Source organism: Somniosus microcephalus, chromosome 22 (assembly GCF_052327205.1).
Source record: "Somniosus microcephalus isolate GS21.2 chromosome 22, FLI_Smic_1.0, whole genome shotgun sequence".
NCBI lineage: Eukaryota > Metazoa > Chordata > Chondrichthyes > Squaliformes > Somniosidae > Somniosus > Somniosus microcephalus.
In genome coordinates this window covers 51,667,934-51,692,242 of record NC_141008.1, presented here as the reverse complement: position 1 = coordinate 51,692,242, position 24,309 = coordinate 51,667,934, and the positions used below count along the sequence as shown (strand labels likewise).

Here is a 24,309-nt window from a genome sequence, read left to right as displayed (position 1 = left end):
CAGTGAATAAACACAGTGATGGGGAGCAGTCAATAAACACAGTGATGGGGAGGGGCTTTTTCCCAATGCCAGTCAATAAACACAGTGATGGGGAGAATTTTTATTCCCAATGCCAGTCAACGAGACCAGGAGACGACCCTTGGGTCTGCGTTGCTCGTGTGCGCCCTCTGCCGGCTCGAAACCGTCTGGTTGGGAGGAGTGCGCATGTGCTGGAGGCCCGCTGGCTGCGCTTGGCGCCGCGACGCAAGCGGACGTGCGCGTGCACGTACGTGGAACGGGGCGCGGAGGAGAGGGGCGACGTTTGGCGGCGCGCACGTACGTACGTAATTGGGCGGCGCGCACGCACGGTACGCGGCGAGGCGACAGTGATGGTGGGCGAGTGGAACCCATGAGGAGCGAGAGAGCGGCGGGCGGAGAGAGACATGGCCGGGGTGTTCGACATCGACCTGGACCCCGAGTACCAGCAGGAGGAAGGCGGCTCGGACGAGGAGCTGGAAGGGGTATAAGAAAGGGGATATGGGCGGGGAAGGGAAGGACGAGGGAATTGTCGCCTGAGGGAGGGAGCGAGCGGGAGAAGCCTGTGGGAGCAGGCCCGAGCCGACTCCCCTTAGCAACAATAAGCGGACCGGGCCCGAGCCGGGAGAGCTTCCTCACCCTCACACCCCGGGGGGGAGGCCAAGGGAGGAGCGGCTAAGGGGAGGCTTAGCGGTCGCAGCAGCCCTGGGCCGGACCCTCCCCGACCTATCTTGTACTCGCCATGTGGCGTTGCTAGCTGCACCTGTCCAATCTCTGACCACCCCCCCCCTTTGGCTCATGCTAACAGAAAACTCTGCCAACAGGGGCTGACATCAGCCATTGCTCCACTGTGCGTATTTAGACTCGAGTTTAAATTACAGAGCAGTCTTGTCAACTGTAGCTAACCAACCAGCTTGTAGATTATTGCCCGCCACGTATAATAAGTAATACCTGCAGCACACTATGTTGTGCTTGCATTAGGATTTAAACATGATGGAAATGACTGAGTTGGTAGTACAAGTACTTTATGTGGAATGGAAAAGTCAATTCTCAGTAATAGTGTCTTGACAGTACATTTTCCTCTTCTCCCTAAGCTAGATTCGCTAGGTCTTACTACATACAGAATAATTGAGTCAGTTCTTGTAATAATTCCCCCAACCCCATTGTAAGTTTTATCTGGTTGATAACATTTGTGATGCTCACGTCAAGTGCCTTGTCATGTGTCATGCCACATAGGCAAAGATTAGCACTGTGGTGACTCCAGTATGATTTATGCCTGTGATCCCTTGTATGGTGAGTGCTTAACCATACTAGCTGCGCTGTTTCAAGGTATTGAGCGGGTGCCAAATACGTTCAAAGGAGAAATAAATGAACAATCCATTGCCCTTGACTGTTCTTGCACACCTTCTGGTGGCTTGTTATAATGCAACCTGGCAGTGATGCCGAAGACTCTGAAGGCAAACTTTGCATGTTAAAAAAAAAATTTGGCTGCAGCGCTACTGTTAACAGGGTGCATGGTACACGGGGCCATTGGTTTACAGTGACTGAATAAGGCAGTTCAATTTTTCTTACAAAGTTCTAGGATTTTTACTGCTGTTTTGAGGATAGTTTTCTGCAATGTTGTGCATTTTTCTGTGCAAAGAGCCACTGATGTATAGTGAAGATTTCTCAAGCTGGGTTTGATTTGACAGAGAAATTTGATCAGAGACAAGCATTTGAAATTCAGGTTCTCTGCTATTCACGTCCGCGTGACATTTTGTGGATAGGTTAGTTTATGACCACCTGAAGCTGCAGATGTTTTTTCTCGATTGGGAATGTTCGCTGCAATGTAATCATCACTTTCTGTGGTATGTTTATAAATACTGTACCCAACTATGGGGATTTTACAACACTTGCTAGACACATCTAAAAAGCCGTAATCTTTAAAGATGGCATGTTGACTGAAATTATCGTCTGTTTTCGTTGCACACATTTTCTTCCGTCCTCTTCTGAAGGTACTGATTCATGCTTTAATGCTGTTCTCTAGTCCCTGGACACAGCCCTGTACCTTGCCATTATTTGTGAGAGAGTTGTCATCACAGCTGAGCCTGATCCTGTTCTCCACTCGGGCTGGAACATTTTTACAATAAACTACTCTAACTTTCATGTATTTGCAACAAAAGAGCCAGTAAATGTTTGGGTGGGGGCTTTTGGCATCCAAGAAATTTCCAGGGTTTGGCTGTTTGCATTAAAATCTCTATTTGGAGTTTTAAAGAAATTGTATCCTTCATCTGCCAGTATGACTAGTCCAGATTGCTGCCAAGAAAAAATGCATTGAGTGGTGTACTTTTTTAAGCTGCTTGTGATGTTGGTGATGCTGAAGGTGAACCTTCCCCCCAAGGAGTAAAATCCTAGAATCAAAAATAAAGCATCTTTAATCCTTTGTGTCACCCAGTCACCTAGGGAGCACTTAATGTCCCACGGGGCTTCACAAAGACGTAATCAGACAAAAATCAGATGCTGAGACAAAGGAGGAGATTTTTTTTATTTATTCATTCATGGGATGTGGGATGTGGGTGTCGCTGGCAAGGCCAGCATTTATTGCTCATCCCTAATTGCACTTGAGAAGCAGCCTTCTTGAACCGCTGCAGTCCGTATGGTGAAGGTGCCCCCACAGTGCTGTTGGGTAGGGAGTTCCAGGATTTTGACCCAGTGACGACGAAGGAACGGCGCTATATGTCCAAAGTCATGATGGCGTGTGACTTGAAGGGGAACTTGGTGGTGTTCCCATACCTGCCCTTGTCCTTCTAGGTGGTAGAGGTCGCGAGTTAGGGAGGTGCTGTTGAAGAAGTCTTGGCGAGTTGCTGCAGTGCATCTTGTAGCTGGTACACACTGCAGCCACGGTACACCGGTGGTGGAGGGAGTGAATGTTTAGGTGGTGGATGAGGAGGAGCTTGATCAAAGAGGGGTTTTAAGGAGTCTCTTGGGAAGTGGAGGCTTAGGGAGGGAATTTGAGTGTGGAGCCTAGATGAGTGAAGGTACGGACACCAATAGTGGGACAAACTGGGAGGGGGGTCCACAGAACGCCAGCGTTGGAGGAATGGAGAGGGGTTGTAGGACTGGAGGAGACCCGAGATAGTGAAGGGCAAGGCCATAACGTCATTTAAACGCAAAGATGAAAATTTTAAATTGGAAGTCTTGGGGACCAGGAGCCATTGTAGGTCAGCAAGGACAGGAGTGCTGGGAAAGTGGTGGTTAGAATCATAGAATGATACAGTGCAGAAGGAGGCCATTCAGCCCCTTGTTCCTGTGCAGCTTTTTGAAAGAGTGATTCAATTAATCCCACTCCCCTGCTCTTTCACCATGGCCCTGCAAATGTCTCCTTTTCAAGTATTTATCCAATTCTCTTTTGAAAATTATTCAATCTGCTTCCACCACTCTTTCAGGCAGTGCATTCCAGATTATAACAACTTACTACATAAAAAATATTCTCCTCATCTCCCCTCTGCTTCTTCTGCCAATTACCTTCAATCTGTGTCCTCTGGTTACTGACTCCTGCCAGTGGAAACAGTTTCTCCTTATTTACTCTATCAAAAATCTTCCTAATTTTGAACACCGCAATTCAATCTCCCCATACCCTTCTCTGCTCTAAGGAAAACAATCCCAGCTTCTCTAGTGTTTCCACATAACTAACATCCCTCGTCTCTGGTATCCTTCTCGTAAATCTCCTCTGCACCCTGTCCAAGGCCTTGACACCCTTCTTAAAGTGTGATGCCCAGAATGGGACACAATACTGCAGCTGAGGCCTAACATTTGATGTGGTTGGTATAGGATACAGACAGCAGAGTTTTGGTTGAGGTGAAGTTTGCAGAGGGTTGAGGATTGCAGTCTAGCCAGGAGAGCATTGGAGTCGTTGAATCTGGCCATGACACAGGCACGGGTAAGGGTTTCAGCAGCAGATGGGCGGAGGCAGGTGATGTTACGGAGGTGATCTTTGTGATGGAGAGAACATGAGGTCGGAAGGTCAGCTCATGATCGCATAGGGCACTGAGATTATGAACAGTCTGGTACAACCTTAGGCAATATGCGGGGGGATGGAATTGGCATTTGTGGATGAGGCCAACTGTGACTTTGGTCTTCCCAATGTTTAATTGGAGGAAATTGTGGCTTCTCCCGGACTGGATATTGGACGCGCAGTCGGACAACACAGCGGCGTTAGAGAGGGCGCGAGAGGTGGCGAAGAAGTAAAGCTGGGCGTCGTCATCGTACGTGTGGAAGCTGAGCCCATGTCTGTGGATGATGTCTCCAAGGGGCAAGCCTGTAGATGAGGAAGAGGAGAGGCGAAGCACAGATCCTTGGGGGTCTCCATAGGTAACTGCGGGGGTGTGAAGGGAAGCGATTGCTGGAGATGCTCTGTTTACAATTGGATAGGTAAGAATGGAGCAAAGTGGGGGCAATCTTACTGAACTGGACAATGGAGGAGAGGTGTTGGAGGAGAATGTTGTGATCGACTGTTTGCTGCTACGGAGAGGTCGTGGCGGGAGGATGCATCACAGTCACAGAGGATGTCATTTGTGACTTTGGCTAGGGCAGTTGTAATGCTTGTGGCATGGGCACAAGCCTGACTGGAGAGATTCAAACAGAGTTGCAGAAAAGATGGGCACGGATTTGGGAAGTGACAATTCGTTTGAGAACTTTAGAGCGGAAAAGGATGTTGGAGATGGAAAATAGTGCAGTTTTGATTATTGACCGTCATTCCATAATTGTTTTACTGGGAGAAGTATACTTGTGAGCTTGTGCAGGATTATGGGTTGCAAAGAAAAGTGCAAGGGTGGAGAAGATGTGTGATGTGGCGGGGCCTTGGAGAGGAGTGTGATATAGCCAAAAATGAGCTTGAATAATCAAACACATCTGTTGAGAGGTGTGAATTTATTGAGGTTATCAAAGTTTCTTCCCCCTTACTGGTTCCACGTTTGGTAGGGTGCCTCATGCAGAGGTAGTGCCTCTGGTGGAGCATCCCAGCACGAAGACGACATCAGGCCATAAAAGAGAAAATTGGGAAAGGAATTTGCGCAGCATTTTAAAAAAAATAATTAAGTACTGTTGGATTTGGAGTGTGTGTTTGGAACTTTGTTCCTCCATAGAACATTTCCATTCAAACAGAGAAGCCTTGTACATAATTGAGAGAAAATGTCTTTTGATATTAATAAGCAGTTTGTGGGGTGATGCGGTGCTTTGAATCCCTGGTATGGTGTGTTAGTGCTGGGATGTGGGTTTTGCCACAGACTGAGTTAACTGGTCTGCATTTTGCTATTGTGGCAAAGCACTATTTTCACTCTCTGGTGGCCAGTTTCAGGGCACTATTGGTAATGGCCCAGAAATTCGGGTCTGGGGCTTCCCGCGGGTGCAAGCCCCCGACCTGCACTTACCTAGCGCGCCGGCCGTTGAGCTGTGGGCCCGCGTGGAATTCCGATCCAGGGCCTGGTCCAGCTGCCGGCGTGCAGTGCTTGCGTATCTCAGGGGCGCAGTTAGTTCGATGCATCCCCTGGGATCACGTGGGCCATGGAGAGCCAATCGGAGCAGGGAAATGCCCATTCATAAGATTGACAGGAAGAGCTGTCAAAACTTATAAATACTACGGCCCCAAAACAGCACTAAATCTTCAAATAAATTATTATTACGCCTGCTTTTTACATGTCTAACTTCTGCAGACTTACCCTCCCGGGAAAACCTGTATAAAACCCCCCCCCCCCCCAAAAAACCCGAAGTTCGATGCGCATGCGCAGCCTCTCCCGTGCATGCGTTCGACCTCTGAACCCCTCTGTTCAGGGGAACGGAAGTGCCGGTTTCCCACGCATGCGCAGTGCATGCAGGAAACCGACACTTCCATTGGGCCTACGGGTGAGTACCCCGTGCGTACTCACCCGTGGAGACCCGAATTTCTGGGCCATTGTGTTGGATGCAGGTCTCCTGTCTTGATTCTTGGTTAGGAATGGTACATTTCATAGGAAGTTGCCCGAAAATACATTTTTCTTGTGGAGGAGTTATACCGCAAGCCAAAACAAATAGCTTAAAATAGATTTATTATAGCAAACTGTTGAGCCACTCCTACTTTTATTCTGCCTGCAGGCACATTATTAGGTGGTTATATTTAAGCTTTAAAAAAAAATTGAGCACGATCATGGCACACGGCAGCGGTAGTACTGCAGCCTCGCAAAACGGTGGCTCCATAATGCAAGTTGCATGTTAGCGATATGGAGTCTGCTGCAAAACACTCTGTACATTGCCATTAAATTGTTTAGGTGAGAAGCATCTTATCTTTGAAATGGAGGGGAAGCAAAGTTCTAAAAGTGTAGCCCATTCAATGACCTTCGTAACCCCTCTGATTTGGGATTTAAATACTGCCCCGTAGGGTGGGTCCAGATAAGTGGGTTTGGGGTTTTGAAATGATTTGTGGTTAACTCTCATATATTGATGTGTTGGATCATTACTTTATGCTTTTATAAGGGAGGTCCATAAATGCTGGAGAGTATTGCATTCGCTATGACTTTCTCTTCAAATATTTGGCAGGATGCTGTATCAAGCAGAAGTGCTATTGAAACTGATTTCTAAAGCCACAAGTGTCCTGTGTTATATGTGTTTATCAATGACCTAACATGGACGATTAGAATACGTGGTAACAGCCTATTGGGCTTAACAAGCCTGTCCCTTAATGGATCCCAACCCCACCTATCCACCTTCTTGCTGTATCTCTGTCTGAGGCCCCGTCTGCTCTCTCAGGTGGACGTAAAAGATCCCATGCTACTTTTTTGAAGAAGAGCAGGGGAGTTCTCCCTGGTGTTCTGGCCAATATTTATCCCTCAACCAACATCACTGAAAACAGATTACCTGGTCATTATCACATTGCTGTTTGTAGGATCTTGCTGTGCCCAAATTGGCTGCCGCGTTTCCTACATTACAACAGTGACTACACTTCAAAGAGTACTTCATTGGCTGTAAAGCACTTTAGGACATCCGAAGGTCGTGAAAGGCGCTATATAAATGCAAGTCTTTTTCTTTCTCTCTTGAGAAGGGCATTTGTTGCCTCTTAAGACTGTCGATACTGTCCACATGCATGGACTTCCCCATGTAAGTTTGAATCTTATAACTTTGAAACCCATTGAAGTGCATACTGCAACCACAGCATTACATCTCAAACCAGGAGGCTGAAATATGATCGACTCACTGGAGGAACACGCTGAAGTGAGTCACACGGTAAGACTTGTTTTGAATGTAAATAAGGGTTGTGATGAACCATGAAATATGATATTCTGTGCACACTCAACTTCATTGTTGAAAACTAAAAGTGAACGGCAGAATTTAGAGTGGGTGAATAATCTTTTGAATGGTTTGAACACCTGTGTTATTGACTCCGCCCTCTCCCAACTCCAGGCAGCACCCAGTCCAAAACAAAAGTAAGGCCCACCCAGTGACTAGTGAAATTTCCCTGAGTTGTTACAAAATAAGTTATTTGTAAGTAATAAATTGTTGTATTCCAAAGATGGCGTACAGCGTTGGCACACAGTACGCAGCCTGCATACAAAGGGTATGGTATAAGAAGCTAAATGATTGTGGCTTTGATCAAAGCTCTTTAGCATCTAAATATGGGAAATGTTGCATTAGGCATCTTTTCAGAGCTGCAGATGATTACATGCTGTGCAACAATCTACAATCATAGTTAATTTAAATGCTTAAGAATGAATGTAAGTTGCCTGTGAAAATATTGCATCAGTGACTTAAAGTTTCAACTTATATAATTTCTCCCTCAAATTTTAGCTGTCAATTTTCTCTCCTCTGATCCCCTCCCCTGCCAAAGTTATTGACTCCGTGCTTGGTAAAGTACGATTTGCCCTCTAGTAACCTCGCCTAAATGGCAGTTCAAATGTGAGCCCTGGTGGTTAGAGTTCATAGACTTCTTCTTAGGCAGTCCCTCGGAATCGAGGATGACTTGCTTCCACATTAAGAATGAGTTTGCAGGTGACTGATGAGTCCAATGCGGGACCTACAGTCTCTCTCTCAGGTGGGGCAGACGGTGGTTGAAGGGGCGGGTGGGTGGGGTGCTTGGGTTGACGTGTGCTCCTTGCACTGCCTGCGCTTGGCTTCCGCTTGCTCCTGGCGAAGAGACTCGAGGTGTTCGGCGCCTTCCCGGATGCTTCTCCTCCACTTTGTGCGGTCTTGGGCCAGGGATTCCCAGATGTCGGTGGGGATGTTGCACTTTTTCAAGGAGGCTTTGAGGGTGTCCTTGAAGCGTTTCCTCTGCCCACCTGGGGCTCTCTTGCCGTGCCGGAGCTCCGAGTAGAGCACTTGTTTTGGGAGTCTCGTATCGGGCATGTGGACGATGTGGCCCGTCCATCGGAGCTGATCGAGTGTGGTCAAAGCTTCGATGCTGGGGATGTTGGCCTGAGCAAGAACACCGACGTTGGTGCGCCTATCCTGCCAATGGATTTGCAGGATCTTGCGGAAGCAGCGTTGGTGGTACCTCTCCAGTGCTTTGAGGTGCCTGCTGTACATGGTCCAATAGTCATAGACTATTCAACTGCTGGAGCACCACAGTCAAGTCTGATCCCTTTTCAGCGCAAGTTGCTGGAAAGCAGTCGGTAGACTTACCATCGTTAATTTTTAGTCCCAACCAAGGCCAATTGTAGCTCTCCCAACTGCAGCCTTGGCTCAAATCAAAGGTTGGTGGATAAATATTGGGAGGAGGATTCCAAGCCAATCTTTTTCTCCTTAACCCAGGGACGGTCAGACCAGTGGTAACACTCAGGACTGCCATCCTGGCTGAGAATAGCTGGGGATTAAACCTGCAACCTTTTGTATGGCTCAGCCATTCATTGGATGAAGGCATTAATCGATTGGGGAACCCAGCACTAAGAATTATTTTATATACTGGTCATACAATTTTACAGCACAGAAGGAGGCCATTCGTTCCGTCGAGCCTGTGCCAGCTCTTTGAAAAAGCTGTCCAATTTAGCCCCACACCCCAGCTTTTTTCCACATAACCCTGCAAATGAGTCCTCTTCAAGTGCATGTCCAATTTATGGAGCCTGTCTTTTGTTGCTGAAATCATGCACGTGTTTTCTTGAGTAAATAACACTGAGCAAGTTGAATTAAATCCAGGGTACTGAATATTTCTAAAGTTGCCTTGCAGCTTTTCAAGGTTAAGGCAGGCAGGTGACCTGCTCCCAGGCTTTTCCAAATGTTACTGCTAGGAGACAGATGGGAGGTTTTTGGACGGGGGGGGGGGGGGGGGTGGTGGTGACTTGTTTTACAATGCTGTGCATCCACCCCCACTGCCTTCCCTGTGTTTAAGTGGCAAACCTTCACTCTCGTCCCTGTCAGTAAAGATTGTCTCCATAGATAGCTCAGGCCAACATCCCCAGCATCGAAGCTTTGACCACGCTCGATCAGCTCCGATGGACGGGTCACATCATCCGCATGCCCGATACGAGACTCCCAAAACAAGCGCTCTACTCGGAGCTCCGACGCGGCAAGAGAGCCCCAGGTGGACAGAGGAAATGCTTCAAGGACACCCTCAAAGGCACCTTGAGAGAGTGCAACATCCCCACTGACACCTGGGAATCCCTGGCCCAAGATCGCACAAAGTGGCAGAGAAGCATCCAAGAAGGCGCCGAACACCTCGAGTCTCTTCGCCTTCACATCAACCCAAGCACCCCACCCACCCGCCTCTTCAACCACTGTCTGCCCCACCTGTGACAGAGACTGTAGGTCCCGCATTGGACTCATCAGTTACCTGCGAACTCATTTTTAATGTGGAAGCAAGTCATCCTCGGTTCCGAGGGACTGTCTAAGAAGAGAAGAAGCAAGAAGAGATAGCTTTACAGCCTATTGCTTGGCTTATGACATCAGGAGCACTGATCCTGATATGACTCATTGTTTTGCATAATTATTATTTATTCTCCCTATCTCCAGATGCTAATTGTCGCTGGGAAACCAGTTCCACTGGCACTAGCACCTCCCCAATACCCTGCTCCAGTGGTGTGTCATCATGTGTGCACTTAGACAGTGAGTGTCAATGCTCCAGGCTATTCAATGGTGGACATCACAGCCAAGCCAAGTTCTATCATCACCTAAGCCAAGCTGTGCATTTTTCTGTTGCAAGAAAGAAAGAAAGAAAAAAATGCTTTTCTATAGCGCCTTTTAAGGACCACCGGATGTCTCAAAGCGCTTTACAGCCAATGAAAAACTTTTTTTTTGAGAAGTGTAATCACTGCTGTAATGTAGGAAATGCAGCAGCCAATTTGCACACAGCAAGCTCCCACAAACAGCATTGTAATAATGACCAGATAATTTTTTTTTAGTGATGGTGATTGAGGAATTAAATATTGGCCAGGACACTGGGGAGAACTCCCCTGCTCGTCTTCGAAATAGTGCCGTGGGATCTTTTACATCCACCTGAGAGAGCAGACGGGGCCTCAGTTTAAGGTCTCATCTGAAAGACGACCCCTCCGACAGTGCGACGTTCCCTCAGCACTGGCACTGGAGTGTCAGCCTGGATTTTGTTTTTGTGCTCGAGTCTCTGGAGTGAGACTTGAGCCCACAACCTTCTGACTCGGGCGAGGGTGCTGCCCACAGAGCCGCAGCTGACCAAACAATCGAAGGGTTTTACCATAGTTTGTTTTTTTTTTTTGCCAAGGCCAATTGTAACTGCAGCGCTGGCTCAAATCAGCTTAATTCAGCAACTTGTATCTCTGTCGTTCTCCTCACGCATGAATAGATGTAAAGCTGTTTACGTGGTGGTTGGAAAATAGTGAATGCGGAGCACCAGGGAGATCTGATTTTTTTTTAAAGTACGGGCGAGAGAGGGGCCCAGGAGTCTGGTTGACAGAAAAGGTTTTAGGAGGCTTTTGAAAGCAGAGAGGGGGGTGGCAAGGTGGAGGGATTTGAGAATGGAATTTCAGGTGTCAGGGTCATAGAACTGAAGGAGCAGCCACCAATGATGGAGTGGAGCTGGGGGGAGGGGGGTTGATAAATGGGTGGGATAGAACGTAAGCAGAGTTGAGGATGAGGGAGGTTCTCTAAGGTGGAGCTTGGAATGGCATTGGAAAGGTTGGGTGGAGGTGATGAGGTTTTCTTTAGTAACGGTGAGGGTGAGCTGGAGTTGAGTAATATTTTTGGAGGTGGAATTCGGCAGTTTTTGTGATGGACATGTTGTGAAGTTATGGTCAAACAGGACACCGAAGTTGTGCACCGTTGTGTTGAGTCTGAGCAGGCAGTCGGGAAAGTTTATGGAATTGGAGGCAGAGGCTACAGCATGGAGTTTCTGGCAGGAGCTGAACAGGGTGGCTTCAAACTTCTCAACATCGAGCTGCAGAAAGTCCTGACTCCTCATGGCAGTAGGACAGCACCGTGCCGGTTGTGGAATCAGAGTTGATGGTAGAGAATTAAAGCTAGCTATCAGCATACACATAGAAGATGCTGAGCCGCAACATACTAGTGAAGAAAAGGAGGGGATTGAACTTGTTGAGAAGTTATTGCAGGAGAGGTGCTGGTTGCGCTGCGATAGATGGGAATTGAATCATGAGGGTAGTACGAGAGGTGGACCACAGAAGAGGGGCTGTGAAATAGAGTGCTGTGGTTGTGTGTTGAACACTGAAGACAAGGTGGTTTGCCTCTTAATGTACAAAGGCAGTGCGTATTGGGAGGAGAGTATTGCAGCAAGCACACGCCTGTTCTCAGCTGACGTTCGTTCAGGGATCAGTGGGCAAGGAGCAGGGACTTTGGCTGATGTTTCACTATCTGCCTCGATTCACATATGAAACAGCTACAAAAGGTGAGGTCACAGAGGGCACCTAGCATGAATGGAGGGGAGGAGAGAGAGACATCAGTGGTGAATTTTAAATGCTTGGTCTGCCTGTCCTAGCCTTCCTTTGCACTCAAAGGAAGAGAAACCCTTCCCCTCCCGGTTGTGTCATTTCCTATGGCCAAGGCCACTGGCTTTTGTAAAAGCCTACAGGGAAACAATGGTAAAACTCCCAGAATCCCATGCAAAAATGGAATTTGACTTAATCAGCCATCATAAATCTGTGGCCCTGCCTTTGGCTCTTGTGACCTGACAACAATAACAGTACAAATAGGCAACGGCAACTAATCTTAGAACTGGCATTCTGCATTGTTATATAGTGAGGTGCCAGAAAAATCCTGGCAGCATTGTGCATTTGACAGCCGTAGGTAACATCAGCAAATCCTACATTGTACGTCTATATGTTTATACAATGGAGTGTCTATTATTGAAAGATCATGTCTTTTTTAGTACTTTGTTTTTGGAGTTTTTTTTTAAACAAGAACAGCAATGCGCGGGGAAATATACTGCAAATAACTTATGTACAACAGATTTATTATCATAGAATGGCAATAGGAAGTGTAAATACATATTAAACACCATGAACCTGGATGAAAAAAACTCCACCAAAACTGGGGATCAGGTCCCGATTCAAACAGGAAGTCTCAACTGGAAAATCATTTCTGCCATCAAATGAACCCAGCTGGGTTAAATCAAAATGAAGGGGGGGGAAAAATCTACCTCCTACAAGGGCCCATTGATGAGCAGAGGCCAGGCCGAGTGCCTGCCGCCAATCCAGGAATGATCCCAATTAATACCCGAGGAAAAGGAATCAATCCTGTCACGAGGAAAATGCCAATTACAGGAAGAACACAAAAGAAAATACAACGGCGTTTATTTTTACAATTGATATATGGGCGGTGGTACTTGTAGCCCGTTTACTGTATCTGTTTGGATCCGTGTATTTCTAGGCAGCCATGTAGATTTGTCTTGTTCAAGAGTGTAAATTGTCATTCATGTTTATGGGCTGTGTGGCGATTCAAAATCTGCTGGCTGCAAAATAATTAATAGGCTTGTTACATCGTAATTAATGGCACGATTAGAAAAGAATTCTTGTGAGACCCTGCTTTAGTGCTTTCACTGTTAAATATTTGCAGCTATTCCTGTAGAACTGCATACGGTTGTGGCTGTAACTGAAGCGCTAATCATTTCCATAAATGCGCGCACACTTTCAATTTGTTTTATACACAGTTTGACATTTTTATTATAGCAATAACTGCTTAACCATAATGTGGATTCTAGTGATGTATTGTGGCCAGCTGCTTATCCTACACTCTCTAAACATCAGTTCCTCCAAAACTATACTGCCTGTATCCTATCCTGTACCAAGTCCTGTTCACCTCCATCACTCCTAGCCTGCATTCATTCCCAGTCCCCTAATACCTCTGTCTTTAAATCTCTCCATGACCTCACTCATACGCACTTCCAGCTCAAAAAATCTCCACTCCTCTGTGGCCTTGTGTGCCTTTTGAGGAAATAGTGTTACACAATTATGGATGGAACTGACAACATTAATCCAGGCAAATTGTTTGCTGTGGTCTTCTTTCGTATGGTGGTCGCAAAGTAAATCAAATGTCAATATCTAATCAGATATCCAGGCCAAAGCTTCCAGTGTAACAGCATGGATAGTCTTGTAGGCTGCCTGCGAATTTCCTCTCCGGGCAGTGTTTCATGATCTGCTCCAGGGTCTGATTAGGAGCTCCACAGTCGCATGATGGGGATGCTTTAATCTTCCATCTATGGAGAAGGTGGCAGCATCGACCATGACCGTTTCACAGAATCACAGAAACCCCACAGTGCAGATAGAGGCCATTTCGGCCCATCGAGCCTGCACCGACACATATCGCACCCTATCCCCGTAACCCCACGTATTTAATCCCCCTAACACTAAGGGTCAATTTATCATAGCCAATCAACCTAACCCGCACATCTTTGGACTGTGGGAGGAAACCGGAGCACCCGGAGGAAACCCACGCAAACACGGGGAGAATGTGCAAACTCCACACAGACAGTCACCCGAGGCCGGATTCGAACCCGGGTCCCTGGCGCTGTGAGGCAACAGTGCTAACCACTATGCCACCGTGCTGTGGTTGATGGTTCTCCACTGTTTGCGAGGAAGGTTTGATCCTTCAGGTTGTACTGTGGGGTCCTCTATAAGGAACCCATTCTGTATGTCACAGCTCTTAGCATTTTGCCATCGCTCATCAAGGCTCAGGGGAGATCGCTGAAGGGCTTCGGCGATGGTCCAAAATGGCATTCTAGATTTGAGACGGGTTGGTGGTAGGTTGTTCAAATCGGCCTGGATCGGTGAAGGATTTAAATGGCAGATGATGCAAGTTTAAAAGTGAGGAAGTTGAGTGTGAGAAAGGAAGTCGGGTAGAACATAGGGACATAGGAACGTAAGTAGGCCATTCAGCCCCTCAAGCCTGCTCCGCCATTCAATGAGATAATGGCTGATCTGTGACCTAAGTCCATATACCCTCCTTTGGCCCATATCCCTTAATACCTCTGGTTAACAGAAAGCTATCAATTTCCGATTTAAAATTAACAATTGATCTAGCACCAATTGCCGTTTGTGGAAGAGAGTTCCAAACTTCTACCAACCTTTGTATGTAGAAGTGTTTCCTAATTTCACTCCTGAAAGGCCTAGCTCTAATTTTTAGACTATGCCTCCTAGTCTTAGAATCCTCAACCATTGGAAATAGTTTCTCTCTACCCTATCTGTTCCCCTTAAGATCACCCCTTAACCTTCTAAATTCTAGGGAATACAACCCTAATTTGTGTAATCTCTCCTCGTAACTTAATCCTTGAAGTCCAGGTATCATTCTGGTAAACCTATGCTCCACTCCCTCCAAGGCCAATATATCCTTTCTAAGGTCTGGTGCCCAGAACTGCTCACAGGGTTTTGTACAGCTGCAGCATAACTTCTACCCCCTTGTACTCTAGTCCTCTAGATATAAGGGCCAGCATCCCATTAGCCTTTTTGATTATTTTCTGTACCTGTTCATAACATTTTGATGATCTACAGGAAACTTTGTGCTATCCGGCACCGACGGGACCAAGCTGTTGCCGTTCCCTCAAAACTGCCGGACACACCAGCGTTAATGTTGAAGCATACGGAGCTTTTCATCTCCGTAACTGACAACAAACACTGTTGCTTAGCAACAGCTTCTAAACAGTCGGCCCGTACCTTGGAAGCATCTCTGTAGCTTAGCAACAGCTTCAGAGAGACTTTCCAGAGCCTGACTATTGGGGGAAAAAAAGCCACGAAAAGAAAAAAAACCTAACAAAACGGCTCCTGATTTTTGCCAGTGGCTCGAGCTTGCCGGACATTTAGCCTCCAGATAACACAAAGTTTCCTGTATGTACTGTACCTGGACCCCCAAATCTCTTTGGACCGCCACTGCTTTTAACCTTTCACCATTTAGAAAGTACCCTGTTCTATCCTTCCCCTTTCAGCATTCCGTAGGGACCGCTCCCTCCGAGACACCCTAGTCCACTCCTCTATCACCCCCAGTTCCCCTTCGCCTGGCACCTTCCTGTGCAAGCACAGGAGATGTAACACCTGCCCCTATACCTCCACCCCCCCCCCCCCTTCCCACTGTCCAGGGCCCCAAACACCCCTTCCAGGTGAAACAGCGATTTACTTGTACTTTGTGCAATCTAGTATACTGTATTCGCTGCTCACGATGCGGTCTCCTCTACATTGGGGAGACCAAACGCAGATTGGGTGACCGCTTTGCGGAACACCTCCGTTCAGTCCGTAAGGGGGACCCCGAGCTTCCGGTCGCCTGTCATTTTAATTCACCGCTCCATTCCCACTCTGACCTCACCGTCCTTGGCCTCTTGCATTGTTCCACGGAAGCTCAACGTAAACTCGAGGGACAGCACCTCATCTTCCGATTAGGCACTTTGCAGCCTTCTGGACTCAATATCGAGTTCAACAATTTCAGATCATAACCTCGGCCCCTATTACATTTTTACTTATATTTTTTATCCACCCCTTTGCGGTTTCTCCCCCCCCCCCCCCCCTTTTTTTCTCTCTCTCCCACATGGCAGCTGTCTCTCATTCTGCCAGCGCATTTCACACCTAATCTGAGCCGTCTTTTGTCTCCACTGGTCCTATCACCATCTCGTCTCCTTTTGAATACCTCTTAATGTCTCTTCACTTCTTTTGTTCTGTCCCAGCCCTACCTTTCGATTTATTTCATTTCCTTTCCAGTTTTGAAAAAGGGTTAGACCCGAAACGTTGACTCTAATTTCTCTCCACGGATGTTGCCTGGCCTGCTGAGTTTTTCCAGCATTTTCTGTTGTTATTTTGGATGATCTCACATTTGCCTACAATGATAATCCATTTGCCACAGTTTTGCCCATTCACTTAATCTGTCGATACCCTTTTGTAATTTTATGCTTCCATCTACACTGCCTACAATGTCACCTATCTTTTTGTCATTGGCAAACTTGGATATATGACTTTCGATGTCTTTCGTCAGTAGTGTAAGAATTACCAGGGAAGACCGTTGGAGCAGACAGAATGAATGGTTTGAGAGATAACGATGTGTTTCTGGAGTGAAGGGGTTGAGGGATGCAGTAAGAGAGTGGGTAGGTTGGTTGAACTGTAGGGGAGGGAAATTAATAGCCTTTTCCTGTTGCTAAAACTTCTTGTGACAAGAGATAAAGAAGATTAGGGAAAGGATTCAATAAACCCGAACAGTGAAGAATCAGAAAGGTAGGACCCATAGCAACTAGGAGCAGGAGTAGGCCATTCGGCCCCTCGAGCCTGCTCCGCCATTCAATGCGATCATGGCTGATCATCCAAAATCAGTACCCGGTCCCTGCTTTCTCCCCATATCCCTTGATCCCTTTAGCCTTAAGAAATATATCCAACCCACAAAATAATTGGGGAATGGTTTAGTACCAGGATTTGGGAGGGGGAGGGGAGAGTGATAACCATGCAGCTGCTAAAAGATTACTTTTATTTGGTGCAAATTTCTTGGGATTTCTGAAAATAAACTAATGCTGTGTGTGCCTGGTACTATTTTTAATGTTAGATATTAGTAAATTACAGAAACTGTACAAAATACTGCACCTATGTTGCGATTGTACTAATGAATCTATTGTTTTCCAGGTGCAGTACAGTGACTGCATGGAGCATGGAGTTCCTTTTGAATTGTGAGTTAGGGTTTTGCTTTTTTTAAGCTTGCATGAAAATAGGGAACATACGAAAAGGGCAAGTTAATCTATTAGGCGATGCAGCTTTGTGCGCTGACCTCCCCAGTCGCTAGTAATGCAAACACCTGGAAGAGTCTTAAAACGTGTTCCCTCCAGCCACAAATACCCGGCATCATTGCTAGACAAAGGGGTCAACAATCGGGAACGGTAGCATAGTGGTTATGTTACTGGACTAGGCATCCAGGCCTGGACTAGTGAGACATGAGTTCAAATCCCACCACGGCAGCTGGGGAATTTAAATTTGGTTAATTAAATAAATCTGGAATAAAAAGCTAGTATCAGTAATGGTGACCATGAAACTACTGGATTGTTGTAAAACCCCATCTGGTTCACTAATGTCCTTTTGGGAAGGAAATCTGCTGTCCTTACCCGGTCTGGCCTATGTGACTCCAGACCCACAGCAATGTGGTTGACTCTCAACTGCCCTCTGAAATGGTGGCTCAACATCACCACCTCAAGGGCAATTGGGGATGGGCAATAAATGCTGGCCTTGCCAGCGACGCCCACATCCCGTGAATGAATAAAATAATAAATTGGCCTCCGTACCTTTTGGACTGGGTGGTGGGGGAGCAGCAAAAGTTCTTGTTTTGTTGACTGCTGATAAAGTGCATGTTGACATTGGTGCAGAACTGGTTGGGCTCAGCTCGGACTCTTTTCCTTGTGTTGGACTAACCCGCCAACACTCACTGAGCTCACACAAGAATGGCTACTTGGTTGAAGTACCAGGGAGCTGATGACATCTGGGGAATTGTACAAGAATAATCACCTGAAGGAGAGGACATTTTTTTTTATTGGTCATTCACGGGATGTGGACGTCGCTGGCAAGGCCAGCATTTATTGCCCTCGAGATGGTGGTGGCGAGCTGCCTTCTTGAATACGTGGCTTGCTAGGCCATTTCAAAGGGCAGTTAGGAGTCAACCGCATTGCTGTGGGTCTGGAGTCACATATAGGCCAGAACGGATAAGGACGGCAGATTTTCTTCCCTAAAGGACATTAGTGAACCAGATGGGTTTTTACGGCAATCCGGTGGTTTCAAGGTCACCATTACTGATGCTAGTTTTTTTTATTCCCGATTTATTTAGTAATTTAATTTAAATTCCCCAGCTGCCATGGTGGGATTTGAACTCTCGTCTCTGGATCATTAGTCCAGTAACATAATCACTATGCTACCGTAAAATTGAAGAGGATGGTTGACTTTGAGCAGAAAAAAACACTGGAGCACTTGTACATTGAAAGTACTCTTTTCTCCTACTTACTTACCTCCTCTTGCAAGGCCTTGAGCATGTTTTATTTCTCTGAATTATCTTTACGAGCATTACCAGTTTAGTTTCTATAGTGGAGTGATCTGAAGGATATTTTCTTCTGGTTTGCAGGGATATGGAGCACTGTGAAAAATTTGAAATCTCTGAAAATAATGTGAATCGGGGTCCAGAAAAGATCCGACCAGAATGCTTTGAGCTGCTGCGTGTGCTGGGCAAAGGTGGTTATGGGAAGGTAAGCGTTGTTTCCATTTTTTTCCCCGTGTTTATTCAAACTCGGGGAATTTTATGCCTTGCTGGTCGATCTAAGCTGGCATTGCTCATGGATTGGGCTCTTATTTCCCCCTGCTGCTGATGCTGGACGGTGCTTCCTGATCCTGCCTGTCTTGCAGCTTAGTCCGTCTGCCTTAAAATTTCCCCTCTCTCACTCTGTTCAACTCATTCCTCCCTTCTCTCCTTTCCCCCTACCCCATTTCAGAGTAAAGAACTGTCATGGTGGCTGTATCTGAGACTTTTTTTTGCTGTGATGTGACTGGTTAGTGTTTTTTTTTAACTAGAACGTGAGATGGGGAGATTAAGCCAGTGTTGCCAAATGTTTAGATTCAGAGCTGGGAGTATTATTTCGCAGAGTGATCATGTGAATTCTGCATAATCAAAAGCTGAAAGAATTTCTCCATCCTTACTGTCCATAAATGGATAGAAAGCACGCCGGTTCTTTTGGTTTATTAATTTTATTCCCATCTGACAGATCAGATCCGACAGGTCTGTGGTTTGGCTTTTCATTAGCGGTGCTCCCTCGTTTATCTGTGGCTTTGTCTTGAGAGCAGAGGAGAGGCATGTCGTTGGGACTGTCAGTCATTGGATCTGTGCTACCTGTGTACAGCTTTGTTGTACAGTTGTGTTCCACAAATGAATCCCCATGGGCCCAGCAAAGCCAGAAACAATGTTCCTTGGAGCTCTTCTGAACTTGGAGAGGCTACCAATTAGTGCAGAATTGGAGGCATTTCTGTGCTGCAGACTTGCATCCAACCATGTTCAATTCATTTCACCTGCGGCTGACAGAGAGGAGACTTTCTTTTGTAACTATCTGGGCTGGATTTGAACTCCCATTGCAGAGATGAAAGGACGGTGTGGTAACCCACTGCCCCATCCAGTCCCTTGGTCCTTTTATCTTTGTGGAGTGAAAGGACAGTTTATTAATCCACTGCAAATGCTGGACCTTTGTCCTTTTAAATTTGCTAGGTGAATTTTTAACACTGCAAACTCTAAAATTGTGATTTTCATACTGTGTTTTTGTAGATTTCAATAGAATCTGTAGAAAGCTCAAAAATACAAAATTTCCACTGACCTTGATCATTAGTCTCCTATCATGACATGGCGTCACACTGTTGGCTTAAATACAAAGGGAATCTGTAAACGCCAGCATGGTTTTATTTTAATTGGAAAGAGTGTACTGTAGTTTGGTGAATGAAAAAGGCACAGGAAGCTCCCCAATGGCTTATATTAAGTACTAGCTGGGGAGCCCCGCGTTGCGAGGGCAATTTTGGGGCGCGAGGGCAATTTTGGGGCGTTTGGTCTCCCTGCCCCTGTGTGTCCCCCCTCTCCCTGTCATGTCCTCTCCCTGTCCTATCCCTCCCTCCCCTCTCTCCCTCCCCTCCCCTCTCTCCCTCCCCTCCCCTCTCTCCCTCCCTCCCCTCTTCCCCTCCCTCCCCTCCCCCCTCTCTCCCTCCCTCCCCTCTCTCCCTCCCTCCCCCCTCCCCTCCCCTCTCTCCCTCCCCTCCCCCCCCTCCCTCCCTCTCCCTCCCTCTCTCCCCCCCCCTCCCCTCCCCTCCTCTCCCCTCCCTCCCCCCCCCCCCCCTCCCTCCCCCACTCCCCTCTGTCCCTCTCTCCGGCCCCTCCCCCTGCCTAGCGAGCCCCGCGTTGCGAGGGCAATTTTGGGGCGTTTGGTCTCCCTGCCCCTGTGTGTCCCCCCTCTCCCTGTCATGTCCTCTCCCTGTCCTATCCCTCTCCCTCCTCCCCTGCTCCCCCACTCCCCTCTGTCCCTCTCCGGCCCCTCCCCCTGCCTAGCGCCTGAGGTCCGGTGCCGTTGCTGAGGTCCCCCGCGTATCGCGCGGCTGATGGACGGCCGCTGCGTGCGGGCGGGCGGCGCGTGCGGGCAGCCCGCGGGAGCCGGCAAGGCCGTTAGCGAGCGGGAAACTTCGGGCGGCGCGCCCGCACTCCGTCCGCGACACCTGAGAGGGGGAAGTAGAGAGAGACAGAGAGGGAAGAGGAGGAGGAGAGAGAGGGAAGAGGAGGAGGAGAGAGAGGGAAGAGGAGGAGGAGAGAGAGGGAAGAGGAGAAGGAGAGAGAGGGAAGAGGAGAAGGAGAGAGAGGGAAGAGGAGAAGGAGAGAGAGAGAGAGGGAAGAGAGAGAGAGAGAAATTTTTTCAGCTTCAGGCCCCGAGTCCCCCCTGCGCGAGGGTGGGGGGGGGGGGGGGGGGGGGGGGCGTTGCTAAACACAATATAAAACTCAAATAAATTGTTAATTAATTGCCTAACACATCATTGAAATATTTACCTTAGTTCCCTAACACACAGAAAGTGTGGGGGGAAAAATCATGGAAAATCAAGATGGCGGCCACTCACCTCGGTTCAGAAGGATAAGGCCCGCCCACACACGCACCGATTGGTCGACCGGTCAGGTCACCGAAGCGTAGGATTGGTCAATCGTCGAGTCACTCGACACTCAACTGTAGGAAGACCTCGACGTCACACGATCGCTAATGAGATGCTAATGAGCGGAACGCTGAACGTTTTTGGGATACCGCGGGCGGGATTTTTGTCCGGCCGAAACGTAAATACGCCTATGACCGGTCCGGAATCGCAAGCTTTCTTTTGAGGCGACGCGCGTGTCGGTACGCTCTAACTTCCAAACGTATAGAGACCAGGCGGACAGACAGACAGACATCGGGACAGACAGAAGAGCCGCTTTATATATATATAGATAATAATGCACAGCCCTGTATGGTGCTGAGCCTTGTAGAAGGGGAAAGAAGGTATGAACCAAGGCCTGTGCCGAGTTAGCTGGTTTTAGCCAAGGTGGCACCGGGAGCATTACAGTTGGTCCTAGTTTCGTGGGTGGAGTGGAATCAGCAGGGTTTCCACTCCTGATTGCTGTATATTTTGCGAATGTGCAGGTGCTGGGTGAAGGCATGCTTTCACAGAATTGAACAGCCTGCCGGCATGCTTCATCTCTGCTTGTATGTGAAGGACACCTACTTGGTTCAGACAGTAGGGAATGCTGGGGATGAGATACCAGAGGAGTGCACTGTGTACTAAATAAAAGTTGTTTTGGGTTTTCATTTCAGTGTTTTTATCTCTGCCGAGGCACATTCCTAACAATCATAGATTAGTACAGCACAGAAGGAGGCCGTTTGGCCCATCGAGTCTGCGCCGGCTCTTTCGAAGAGCAATCCAGTCAGTCCCACTCCCCCTGCTCTTTCCCCAGATCCCCGCAATTTTTTCTCCTTCAAGTATTTATCCAATTCGCTTTTGAAGGCTCCTATTGAATCTGTATCCACCATCCTATCAGGCGGTGCATTCCAAATCCTAACCACTCGCTGTGTAAAATAGTTTTTCCTCATGTCGTCTCTGGTTCTTTTGCCAATCACCTTAAATCTGTGTTCTCTGGTTATAGACCCTTCAGCCATTGGAAACGGTTTCTCTTTATTTACTCTATCTAAATCTTTCATGATTTTAAACACCATCACCAAGTTGATTATCAGTATCGCCTTTTCACTTAAAAGAGCACATGCATGGTCTTGTGATGTCTATCTTAAAGCTTAACCTAGCTGTTTTTTTAATGAAAAAGGCTTTATGCAAGGCCGTGTTTCAACAGTTCAGTCAGTTAACCTTTTTTCACCTTTCCTGAATGCTGTGTATTTAGATGTTTCAGTGGCAGCATGGATACGAAATTGGCTAAGTGACAGGAAACAGAGTAGTGGTGAACGGTTGGTTGTTTATCGGACTGGAGGAAGGTATACAGTAGGGTTCCTCGGGGTCGGTTCTGGGACCACTGCTTTTCTTGATGTATATTAATGACTTAGACTTGGGTGTACAGGGCACAATCTCAAAATTTTCAGATGACACAAAAGTGAGGAGGATAGTGATGGGCAGGCAGGTGGAATGGGCGGACACGTGGCAGATGAAATTTAACACAGAAAGGTGCAAGGTGATGCATTTTGGTGGGAAAAACGAGGACGGGCAATATAAACTAAAGGGTACAATCCTAAAGGGGGTGCCTGAACAGAGAGACCTGGGGGTATATGTGCACAAATCGTTGAAGGTGGTAGGGCATGTTGAGAAAGCGGTTAAAAAAGTATATGGGATACTGGGCTTCATAAATAGAGGCATAGAGTACAAGAGCAAGGAAGTTATGATGAACCTTTATAAAACACTGGTTCGGCCTCAACTGGAGTATTGTGTCCAATTCTGGGCACCGCACTTCAGGAAGGATGTGAAGGCCTTAGAGGGTGCAGAAAAGATTTACGAGAATGATTCCAGGGATGAGGGACTTCAGTTACGTGGATAGACTGGAGAAGCTGAGGTTGTTCTCCTTGGAGCATAGAAGGTTGAGAGGAGATTTGATAGAGGTGTTCAAAATCATTAGGGGTCTAGACAGAGTAGACGGAGAGAAACTGTTCCCATTGGCAGAAGGGTCGAGAACCAGAGGGCACAGATTTAAGGTGATTGGCAGAAGAACCAAAGGCGACATGAGGAAAAGCTTTTTTACACAGTGCGTGGTTAGGATCTGGAGTGCAATGCGTGAAATGGCTTTCAAAAGGGAATTGGATAAGTACCTGAAGGAAAAAAAATTGCAGGGCTACGGAGGAAGGGCGGGGGAGGGGGACTAGCTGAAGTGCTCCTGCAGAGAGCTGGACGGGCCGAATTGCTGCCTCCTGTGCTGTGACCATTCTATGATTAGTGGACACATTGAGAAACCTAACAGGAGCGACAACATTGAAATGCCATGTGTACAGTAAACGGAATCCCTGGAAATCTGGGGCAATTTCGTATAAAGTGATCATATGTGGAAATTCTCTTGTTATATGCTTTGTAATGAATTCTCTTCAATTTTAAAGAAGAGCTGCACAATAAAGGTGTAGCAGCCCTGATGCCCTGTATTGCACACACTATCTTAGCTCTGTCATTGGCGGTGCTGAGCACAGACCAGGTGTTCCACAGGAGATGAATGGGATGATGAGGAGCCCGTTAACCCAGGCTGCCCTCAGACCACACCTGGTGACCATTAAAGAGCAGCGGTAGCTGGGTTCTGGGACTGAGTAACCTCACCTTGTATGTTACAAGAAGAAAAAAGTAATTTGGAGCGGTAAATATAATGGCTGTGAACGATGCCTCAATTCACATGTGTAAAATAACGAGTCTAAACTAATTTAGTGTAATATATATGGGCCCTGTAGTCAGAAAAGTAAATGCATCTCTGTGCTCTTAAAGTGTAGATTAAAGCCCAGTTTGAGTCCAGTACTCAACAGATATTAATGGAACATTTAGAAAATATTTCTGGAGTAATGATTTATTCTGAAATAGCTCAAGCATAATATGTTGAAATTATTTTAACAATGTTTTTATACTAAAATGTATTTGATGAAATTAAAACTTCTGATGTAAATCTCAATACGAAATCAGAGAGTAAATTGTGAGTATCTCCTGCCCTGACTCTCAGCAATTGGGGAAATACATCATAGGAGGAAAAGGGTGTGCTGGGTACTTCGAAAGTGAGTACTTTTCTTCCCGAATTAGTTAGTTTTAATGTGGAGTATACATTTTAGGAGACATGTCTCCCCTGGCTTGTTGCAGTGTCACCTTCTGGTACTTCAATCAAGTGATTTTTCGTCATGTGTGAGCCTAGGCAGTGTCGGCAAGCTAT

The 24,309-nt window shown here is 47.0% G+C and overlaps 1 protein-coding gene across 2 annotated transcripts in view; it reads left to right on the top strand.

The window, feature by feature from the left end:
- The first annotated feature begins 332 nt into the window (after nt 1-332).
- rps6kb1a (ribosomal protein S6 kinase B1a) overlaps nt 333-24,309 on the top strand; it is a 74,701-nt gene continuing 50,724 nt past the window's right edge. The window contains exons 1-3 of one of the 2 annotated variants that reach the window (XM_085964708.1): nt 333-500; nt 17,022-17,065; nt 18,499-18,619. In XM_085964708.1, the coding sequence (XP_085820834.1) occupies nt 423-500; nt 17,022-17,065; nt 18,499-18,619 (243 nt within the window). In that variant the 5' untranslated portion in view covers nt 333-422. The remainder of the gene's footprint in view (nt 501-17,021; nt 17,066-18,498; nt 18,620-24,309) is intronic. The other variant, XM_085964709.1, reaches the window with a different exon arrangement.